Source organism: Apium graveolens, chromosome 1, assembly GCF_009905375.1.
Source record: "Apium graveolens cultivar Ventura chromosome 1, ASM990537v1, whole genome shotgun sequence".
NCBI lineage: Eukaryota > Viridiplantae > Streptophyta > Magnoliopsida > Apiales > Apiaceae > Apium > Apium graveolens.
Genome location: NC_133647.1, coordinates 134,751,532 through 134,762,371, shown reverse-complemented (window position 1 = coordinate 134,762,371; position 10,840 = coordinate 134,751,532). Strand labels below are relative to the sequence as shown.

The 10,840-nt window shown below is 35.1% G+C and overlaps 1 protein-coding gene across 2 annotated transcripts; it reads right to left on the bottom strand.

Moving 5' to 3' along the window:
• Window positions 1-492: 492 nt before the first annotated feature.
• LOC141720841 (protein STICHEL-like) lies at window positions 493-6,622 on the bottom strand. Of its 2 annotated transcripts, none has more exons than XM_074523491.1 (7): window positions 4,182-6,622; window positions 3,736-3,955; window positions 2,467-2,994; window positions 1,659-1,870; window positions 1,094-1,590; window positions 875-1,003; window positions 493-784 (listed from the first exon to the last, which is right to left on the bottom strand). In XM_074523491.1, exons 1-7 carry the CDS (start codon window positions 6,264-6,266, stop codon window positions 724-726), a joined length of 3,732 nt encoding a protein of 1,243 aa, XP_074379592.1. In that variant the 5' UTR covers window positions 6,267-6,622; the 3' UTR covers window positions 493-723. The 2 variants fall into 2 exon arrangements, with proteins under 2 accessions (XP_074379592.1, XP_074379583.1); XM_074523482.1 differs by having other exon boundaries at window positions 875-956; window positions 4,182-6,617.
• Window positions 6,623-10,840: the final 4,218 nt, after the last annotated feature.

The window sequence follows — 10,840 nt, the reverse complement described above, 5'->3', positions numbered from 1 at the left end:
TAAAATAAAATAAATAAATAAATAAATAAGCAGAACAAGTGATACGCATGTCACAAATGCGTATCACCGGAATCAAATGAGTGATACGTATTGTGTGAATGCATATCTCTTTTTATTTTTTTTTAAAATTCTTTTTTAACTTTTTTTAATACGAATTACCCAGTTTTAATATACGTATTAGTAATATCCAGCTGAAAAATGTGTATTAGACGAGTATTTTTAGCCAAAATTTTAAAAAGAGGTATTTTTATCACAAATTCTAAAAGAACAAATATTTTTTTTCATTTTTTCTGTTTCCACCAACACCATTCAGGCAAAAAATCTTGCTACACACTAATTTAACTTATTCTGTTCATTCACTTTTTTTTCCTTTAGTTATAATCTCTAATATTGTATGATGTCTTGAATTTGTTAGCAGAAGAAAGAATTGTACTTGCTTTTTTAAAATCCCATCGACACTGAATTGACCAAAAAATTGCAAAACACTGGAAAAAATATAACTTTACCATATATTCTTCATCGCCTTCTCATATCCATTACATCTGGTTGGTAAATAAATACCTACATGACGGGAAAGGAACAAGAACAAGATGAAAGCTTAAGAAAATTGACACCTAATCTTGGATATCAAACCTATGCTCGTCTATTCCTCTGATTTGTCGACTTTGCTCAATCCCTTTTTTTTTACAAGTCTTTCCTCTAGTTTTGTCGACTTTGCACAATCTAACCACAAAAAGCGACCACCTTTGTGCTTACGGACAAGAACCCTTGCCCCTTGATTATTCTGTTAATACAGATAAAAGTTAAGCATACTAAAGTAATAGCTAACACAATGGAAGTTCCAAGAAAAACTGAACATATTATTTCAGCCTACCTTTCCCTTTGTGTGATGTTTGCGGTTTTTCCAGCAGAAAAGTCCGCTGCATCCTCTAGCTCCTGAACTCGATCCGTACCCCCTAGTACAGTATCAAATAAGCCACTGATATAACGTAGAAGATAAAACCTAACAATTGTTTTAAAAATTTTGAATATTACAATTTCATATAATCGGGATCAATTTCTCTAATGATAAGTGATGCTGCCAAGTACTTACATGGTTTCCTTACTGAGATCACTAGCATAGTTGCTGTGGTGCAATAAACTTGGTGACATCGGATAAAGGTCGGATCTTTCGCTACCTTGACTTTTCTGGGTTGCCTCTTTTTCATCATAAATTTTTAGGGCACTGATTCCATCTTTTAGCTCATCTTCCCAATGCTGAGAAGTGAAGCTTTCAGGATCCGCAAAATCCATCTGCTTTCGATTGTAGACTTCATCTTGAGGCAGGACCTGATTCCTCTCGGGTTTTAAACGATTCAGCGATCCAGGAGTGACTTTTTCCGCAGTCTGCAACCTTGCAGTTTCTAATCTTTGTTGTTGGATAATTGACTCTATTCTTGGAGAAGGAACTACAGGATTTCTTTCATTTGTTTCATTTAATTCAGCGTCATCATTGACCATCAGGGGTAGTGATTTTGAAGTAGATTGGAAATTTCCAGGAAGCTTAACATTAGGATCGTTGAAGCCTGCCCTTAACAATTTTTGTGGTACCTGGTACATTATGAAAATCAGAGCAATGGTCCAGTTTTTTTCAAGAAAATAATCTGCATATTAATTACCTGAGTTTCTCGCTCTTTGTCCATATGATCTACCAAAACCACTTGTACTTTACTATCTATTAAGGGATCATCATCTGGCAAAAGTACAATCCTGACCTCAACGGCCCTGCTTCGCAGAACAGTTTTAAATGAATCTATGACACTACTGAGAAATCTTTCGGCTCTGAGTTTAATATTACTATTGGTGAATGCAATATATGCAACAAAAGCACCTGCAAACAAAAGATACAAGAATTTTTAGAGCAAGTAAAAAGAGCAGAGAAATATAGATATTTCACCATGATAAAATTCAGACCTTAAAAAAATTAGCATCAGTATGATCAGTCATTAAGTGTTTCAATTAGAAAAATTTGCATTAGAAAACATGTAAAAGTAGGTACTTTGACACTCAATTTAAACTATTGGAGGCCGACAACTAATGAAATCTACGGTGAAGCGATAAGATCTTTGTACATAAGGCAATTAGAGGAATGTTTAACACATTGTAGCCATGGGATCAAGAAAAGGATTCTATATGTTCAGACCCAAGAGGGGCTCAGGAAAAGGGGGGGGGGGGGGGGGGGGGGTATACAGCATACTGTCTAGCTGATGTTTGTAAGACATATCCACTTAGTGACTTATGTTGACGTAGTGTGAGAACTAGACAGCTAACAACAATAAGATCAATGACTAGTTTCAACCTCAAAGAAACTTGTAAGCATGACTAAAAGAACTAGTAATCAAGGGACTGAAGAATAGAGCATTCTACTGTACAAAAGAACTTAACAGTGATTAATACGTAGAACTTGTATCATCATTATATAAGTACCTTCAACTTCAGATATTAACACAAGCTTGCCATAATTATGAAGTAAATGCCTCAGTGTCTTTGAATGGCACCTTCCAATGCATCGGATCCAGATATCACCCAACATATTTGACTTTGTTGTTTCAGCCACAAGATTATCATCTGAGACACTCAATGAATCACTGTTCATGAACAATTTAAGTGCAGGCTTTGAACTGGGACTAAGTAGATCATCTTGACTGAACGAATTTCGGTGAGGGGCTCTATGTAAGGATACTGGAGAGGTTGACCTCCGCAATGTGAACAGAGGGTCGGGCCTTAGCTTTTGGGCGACTTCGTCATTACAAGTACTTAATGGGTCCTCATTTGTTCTAGAGCTTTGTCTCCTACTGCTTCCTGACTGAGAGGCCTCTGGCAAAGGTACAGAGCCTAGCTGCAAAAGGGTTGCAGTGAACCATGTAGATCTTTCATTAGAAACCCTCATATGCTTCTCAGCCTCAGAAAGAAGTTTCAAAGCATGTTTTAATCTCTCCGGTTCAGCTTCATTCACTGCAGAAGTGTTCTCATCAGGGATCATTTTTAGCAAAAATAAATGTGAACGGAAGAATGGTATCTTGCATAGAAATGCCTGTTATAAGTTCATCAAATATATAGAACAGGTGCTGATGAATTAAACTATACAGGCATTATCCATAACATGCATAAATCATATGGAAACATATGACACGTCCATTTCTGCTCTATGCCCCCATCATTTTTATAGAAGGAAGCTACTGTACAGATTATATTAACCATGAAAAGATAACTAATTCCCAAACACTGGTACATGTACACAGCTCAGATAACCAGCACCATTTCTTCCATTACTAGTACCTAAAACTATCAAGCTGACATCAACTATCGTAAAATCTTCTTAGAAAGAGAAGAAAAAATTAGGAATGGTCAAGTTAGGAGGTCTTTTTTCTATGAATTTTTAGGATAAGATACATATCATGTGCCCATCTACATAGTAACTCTTGCAGAATAAATTTCCATTTATATAAGCAAATTAATGGTGGGTGTAGCAAAAAATTTACTGAACTATGTCCGTTCAAAATTCAAGCACTCCCCAAAAAGACGTAATCCCATACACAGTTCAACTAGGTAGAATGCCTTACAAATAGTCAACTTTTGAACAAGTAAACGATACCTTGATGGAATAAGCGAATGAAGAAAAAACATCATTTTGGACAGTACAGATTATCTATTTAAGAACACCAGTGTGAGAATAATCTACATGTAGTTACTTACAACTTCTTCCATCAATAACCGAGTCATTGTATTTGGCATCAACAATGTGGTATGTTCCTGCTATAATATCCACGATTAGGGCGGCCAGCTGGGACATTAATAGCATTGGATCTATCCCTGAGTTCATCAGCTCTCTTGCTCTTTTTACTGTTTCGGCGGTATCTGATGACATGGCTAACTCCAATAGCTCAAGAAGTTTCTCATCAGGTACAACTCCCACCTGTAAAAAGGACATCACACAAGCAAGCCTGAGTCATCCGGGTTATCCACTAATTGAGAAATAAAAAGTAACTATTTAGCATCTCACCAGGCTAAGAACCCATCCATCAAACAAATAAGGTAATTAAAGATTAATAAACCAAGCATTTGAATAACACAGGCATATCTATGAAAAATAGATCCAACAAAATTACATTATGTAAAAGGACAGAGTAGTACAAACTCACAAGTTCATTGACCAGAGATGTGGTAATCCTTTTGCCTAACAAAGAAAACTGGTCTAACATAGTTTCTGCATCTTGAACAGAACCATCTGCATTAAAAGCAATCAGATCTAATGCATTTGATTCAACATCTAAATGCTCTTCACCTGCAATTTTTCTCAACCTCAATACAATGTCGCTATCTCTGATTCTATTGAAAAGGTACTTCCGGCACCTTGATAGGATAGCAGGCGGAACGATGTCAATATCAGTTGTTACAAATATGAACACAACACGTGAAGGGGGTTTCTCAAGAATTTTTGTTAGGGTTAACCACGCCTTTGTGGGTAACAAGTGACACTTATCAACAATAAAAACTTTGTAAAGGGAAGAGGTTGATGGAGGACCTGCTGACAGGGTTTTTATGAGATACCAAACTTTTCCAATACCCTTTTTGTTGGAGCCATCAACTTCCATAAGATCCTTACTCTTTCCAGAAAGAAAATCTGCGCAACTCCTGCATACCCCACAGGGCTTAGTTTCATCCTTGGCAAAGCAATTTAAAGCAGCAGAAAAAATCCTGGCAGCCGACGTCTTTCCCGTGCCACGAGGACCATGAAAAAGATATACCAGGGCAATCCTACCCCTCAAAATTGCATTTTTAAGAGATTGAACAACAATAGTCTGGCCAATCAGTTCTTCAAAAAACACTGGCCTGTACTTCTGGCTCAAGCTTTTGAAATTCTCAGGAGTGCTTTGTGATTCTATTTCTCCGTTTATAGCTACTAGCTCCAACCCATCTCGACTCCTTGCTGACCATCTACTTCCATCTAAACAACTCAATGCCTCTAAATCAAGCTCCCCATAGTTTGTCGAGAGATCGTCATTGCTATTTTGTGGTGACCATGCAGCTATGTCATCACCACTTCTGCTTAGCAAAGGAGTCTGGCTTTGAGCCGTCCTCAATCCAACTCTCTTCTTACTGGAACTTAGAGAGAATCCAGGACTTCGACTACCATACATGATTTGGCTTCCACCTGAAATGTTACTTCCTTTTCTCCTTAAAATATCAGGAAGCGAAGGTGAATAACTTCTAGATGCCCCTTTTTGCTTTGGTGTGCTCCTAGACCAATAACAAGGTATTCCACATCCCTGCTGACCTACCATGTCGAGATGATCATCTGCCTCGTTGTCCCCATCACTGTAAGACCCATTAGTACCATCCCAAGACCTAACAGTACTCGAATTCTTAAAGCCATATAAATTTAATGAACGTGTAGACATAGCTGGGGTACCATATGAATACAATGGTTCCTCTTTCCGACTGCCTCTGAACAACTTTGTGGACTTATGCCGTGCCAGCAAAGGAGATTCTACTGCATACCTACTTAAGTCCTCAGAATTAAAATATTCACCCGTATCATCAGACTGATCAACTGAACTTACTAAGTCACCCTGCCTCAAATTCAAAGGCACATGCCCTGATTCCCGCTTTGAACTCTTACCAATCACAATCCGCTGCTGATAAGCAGCATGTGCACTCTTCTTTACCCTTTTCTTCACTACATTCCTTTTACCCAAACTCGTATTCCTATACTTGTATAACATTGAAGCATACTTATCCCCTAAATATATACCACTCTTCAAATCCCCTCCATTTCGAGCATCACTCATGCTATCAACACTATCCCCCAGTAAACCCGAAGACAAACCATCATCATCCTCACTCTCATCAACACTTACACTCTTTCCACTCCCCAATTTCCGACTACTCCAATTATACAAAAACACCCCTTTCTCCTTCCCCCTCCTACTACCACTACCACCATTTTCGCCTCCCGAAAAAACCTCAGTTCTATTACCATCACCATAAATTACATTACCATTACTACTATTCACATAATGACAAAAATGATTATTCTCATTACACAACGATATCGAATTCGCAACAACAGACAAAGCTCTACCTGAACTTAAAGGAGACCTCCAAGTTGAAGACGTTCCAGGGTCTTTAAGTAGCTTTGAAGCTTTCTTAATTTGAGTAAATTCTTTTTTCAAATGAAGATTGCTTGGATCAAACCCACCATTCTTTCCACTCCCACCATGCATTTTTTACATCAAAATTCAATCTTATTTTTTCCCTGAAAATTCTTGAAAATTAGTTCAAAAAAAGAAAATCAAGAACCCTTAGGTTTAATGCAAACCCGTGTCAAATTATGACACTTACAATGAAAAGTAATGATTTTGAAGTGAGAAACAGATCTCAAACAGGTATGCTTTTTCAATTATTGGAACCGAATTGCATTAATAAAAATATATAAATTTTATATCAATCACAAAGATGAGGGCGTGTACAATGTAAGAATGTGACACTACTTTATAATGTAAGAAGCTAGGGTTTTAGTTGAGAGAGCACAAAAATGGTAAAATGGTATATAGAGAGAGAGAGAGAGAGAGAGAGAGAGAGAGAGAGAGAGAGAGAGAGAGATTTCCCTCCAATTTGGCGCTTATTTTGGGTTCTTATTACTTTATTTGTTTTGAATAAGATCAATTTTTTTTTGTAATTTTCCTGTTTTGTCGTTTGCCTATGATGGTATTAAATGATTTTTATTATGACACGTTTTTAGGCAAGTATCTTCCTTTAATTTTCACTAGGTGAGCTTAATTTTTGTTTGAGACTCCGTATATGCCGTTAATTAGAACCTTCAATTTGTTTAGATTTAAGGTATATAAATAAAATTAACTAAATAAAGAAAAGTTCACAATTTTTTCATTAATTTTGCTGTTTTTTGGGTTATGCTCTTCATTTTATATCTATCCAAATTCTCCCGCTCTTAAATTTTATACTATTATTAATTACTTGATTATATTTTTAGATGATGATAAATAAGAAACCCAACAAACTTGTTAATTTTTTTACCATTTAACCAACTAACTTATTTTTTCTCAGATAAACTCAACTAATTTTATAAAATTATGAAAATATCAAATATAGTTAATTATTTTTATTAAAGTATATGCCTTCAGATATAATATATGTTCACACTGAAATTCTACGCACATGGGGTGAATAACTGTTATGGCTAACTAAAATTGATTTTAAAAAATTATCAAATATTTATCAAATTGTCAGAAAGTTTGCTGTTAGATTCGAATATATGTTGTCGGCAATCTGACACTCGATATGCAATGCGGAAAATAAATAACCGCAAGTAAATAACACATAGAGGTATAGTCAGGTTCGACACCTATGTCTAATGGTGTCTAATGGTCTACATCCTGGTTTCTTGCCAACTTTGTAAACGAATATAATATTAATCACTGAAATGATACGATTACAAGATTCAATTATATATATCACTTTATCCCTTATTCCTGATAACAGATTGCTGATAACACCTTCCCTTTAAACCTTATACCAAACCTGTATAGCCTTCTCTAGTAATCTAACTCCATGAACCCTTATTATCCAAGCTCAACTACTCAGCAACAAATGTTTACACCTTGAACAATACAAGTTTTAATCAAAATTACAATTGAAACTATGAACTCTGTGAATATAGATATAAGTCTATATGTTAGAGCTCAAAATAAAGATATTTTTTTATAATTAAACACACGCACGCATCAGGAGTAGAACTCATGACCTCCCGCAAGGTTGTATTCAATGAATCCATAGTTGTATTTTCTCGGATGATATAGTGTATACTTCGTGGATCAATCTCAAAAGAAAATTTAGCCAAGTGTATTTATAGATTAAGTTAACTTTAGAATAAATTAACACAACTTCTGATATTGACCAAGTCTCACGGTTAGTTTGTTTTAATATAAATGTTAAGATAATCTAAAATACGTTTAAACTAAAATAAGATAGATTTAAAAATAACTAGAAACGTCTATCTTTAGTTTAAATTTAATATCAATCTTTAATTATTTGAGAATAATTTATTAGAAAATAGGAAATGGTTTGAATAACAGAGTTTAAATACCTGAGGAGCTCTAATATATTTAAACACGTAAAATATATGATAGAGTCCTTACAAAACTCCTTACAAAACTCATTCCTATCAAATCTCCCGAAAATCCGCAAGTTATGTATTTCCTAAATAAGTTGCAGGTGGTAAGTGAAAGCTAGCTGATAAACCTGTCAAAAACATTGTTAGCTTGCTAACAGACTAAGTCTATCATGAAATCTGACTTCTGCAAAATAATATTGGTAACATATAAATATATTATACCCAATTTTCTAATAAGATAACAAGAGAAGCTACGAGTTTGCTAACAGTGTGATCATCAAAATTATAAGGGTATCAATCTCCCCTTTTTATTATTACACAACTTTTAGGATAGTATATGGTACTCCTCCTAAATCATAAAACACCTCTTCACAGTTTATATCTTAAGTAAGAATTAAACAAATAATAAATCAAGATAATAAGGATAATAGATTAAATAAAACATAAACCAATCATCCAAGTCAATAAACAACTAAATAAACACTATGGTGAGCTAAATCACCAATGTAATAACCCCAATTTTTGGAAATTTTTGAAACACAGATGAATAGTAACTTTTGCTGATGATGCTGATTAAGGAAAATTATCATACCACGCTATATAGGAGTACTGTTATGGAAATTCTAAGATCGTATTGGTACTCCATAAAGTAAATAAGTGTATGTAAAGATCGTCATAATCCAAATTCGAACACTTTGATTTTTCCCGAAAATCCACCAGATACCGAAAGAATTGAGTATAAGGTAACATAATTAAAAGGATTTAAATTCAAGGATTATAAGAGAGGATCATAAAAGGAATATAAAATATTGAGAAAGTTTTAGGGGAACCCAAGTAATAAGATCCCGGGTATGATCCCTCAAACGATAAACGAGAACGAAAGTTAAGCGAACCGTATAACAGATCAGCGATCATTAGCCAAGTAATTAGGAGTTAATCAAAGGGGTTAGTGGAGGATGATGTCATCACACCAACAAGAGGAGGACAAGTGTAACAAGATGACATAAGTAGATGACATAAGCATGACCAAATGGGAAGGGTTGGTTGGTTGATTGTGAGCCACACAATTTTTACCATGGTAAAAGGTTAATTAACAAACAAAAAGGAAGCAACCAAACAAACACATTCATTTCTCTTCCCCCCCATCTCCTTGCTCACGGTTTTTTTGAAGAAAAACAAGAAGAAAAATTTCCAAACTCAAGCTCCACTCAATCATAATTCAAGAGGTTTGTTTTTTTGGATCCTATATTTCATAACTAAGAAGAGCAAGTAGTTTGAGTGCTTGAATCAAAAGTTTTCTATCTCAAACAAATCATTTTAGTTTAGGGTGAATAGTAACTTTCAAGAACAAATTTTTGATTCTTAATTTTATTTGTAAGGTCAAGGTAGCTTAAGCATAGATAAAGGCTTCCATGGGCATTCCAAGGATCTTTCATGGATTAAAAACTTCAAGGAAGGTATAAAACTTCAAACCCTAGTTTTACTTGAATATTTAGGAGTGGTTTTGATTAATATAGTTCATGAGAAGCATGATGCTTGTGTGTTCAAAGTTTGGTTGCGTTTGTAGTGATTTGGATGATTGAATCTTGTTTATAGTTAATGAAACTTAAGTATAGTTAGTAGTTCATGTTTGTGGTTGAATAAATTGGAAAATCTTGAGTATATGGAATGATGTATTAAGTTTTGGATGAAGTTTGGTTGTATTGGTGGTTATGGGTTGAATTGTGGTTGATTTGTGGATGATTGGAGTAGTTAAACTTTGGTAATCGCGTAAACATAGCCGTCGTAATGCCCGATTTACCTTAGACTGCTTTTGTTCTTAACATCAGGACCCGTGAACTCACTATTAGGTTTTGACCATTGCCATGATTAGATAGTTCATGTTACGATCTTCATTTTGATATGTGGTTCGCTTGAATCCGATGTGCGGTTTAGGAGAAACGACCGTTTTAAGTAACGGCGTTTCGTGAACGAACCATTACCCCTCGCCTTACTTTGAAACCTTGGTTAAGGTCCTTAAATGACTAATTGGAGTATAAAACAATTAGGTAAAGTGGATTAGGCAGTTGGTAGGGTATTCGCGAAAGAATCGCCTTAAAATTCTTAATGGTTAATTTATTAAAAATGGTGGAGCCGAGGGTACTCGAACGACTAATGTGATTTATTAAGCGTAGAAATGATCATAAGCGAACGTTAGGGTTCAATTGGTTAAAGTCTAGTTTCTTAAGCGACCGGGGTTTAATTCCGACTTATATTGTTGTTCATAGGTTATCGGACCCACTCTAAGCTAAAGTCTATCCGGGAACACTCAGGCAAGTTTGCTACCTGTTATACTGTTGTTGTGATGTAAATATATGTATATGCATTATCTTGTGATAAATGCATGATTGTTATTAGCAAATTTTGCGATATATTGGAGCATGTTGATATGGTATATATGCATGTCTGTTTCGTAATCTTGATATCTAATTGTTGATTCAAATGCTTATAAGTTGCATAATACCTATGCTAGAGATAAGCAGTAGTTGCGTATACTCTTAGTATAGGGGACCCAAAGGTGAACATTTTCTAAACCGGGAGTCGATGTTCCCGAGTATAATATATATATATATTGATATAGTTTTCAAAACTATTAATCGAATAAGGTTTATTCGATAACTTTATTTT

What these genes read in the sequence shown, in the direction of transcription:
- LOC141720841 (XM_074523482.1), bottom strand. Translation starts at nt 6,266, where the DNA reads ATGCATGGTGGGAGTGGAAAGAATGGTGGGTTTGATCCAAGCAATCTT. An exon ending in GTTAATATCTGAAGTTGAAG is followed by an intron (nt 1,871 to 2,466) that starts GTACTTATATAA and finishes TTTTGTTTGCAG; the next exon opens with GTGCTTTTGTTGCATATATT. An exon ending in ACAAAGAGCGAGAAACTCAG is followed by an intron (nt 1,591 to 1,658) that starts GTAATTAATATG and finishes ATAATGTACCAG; the next exon opens with GTACCACAAAAATTGTTAAG.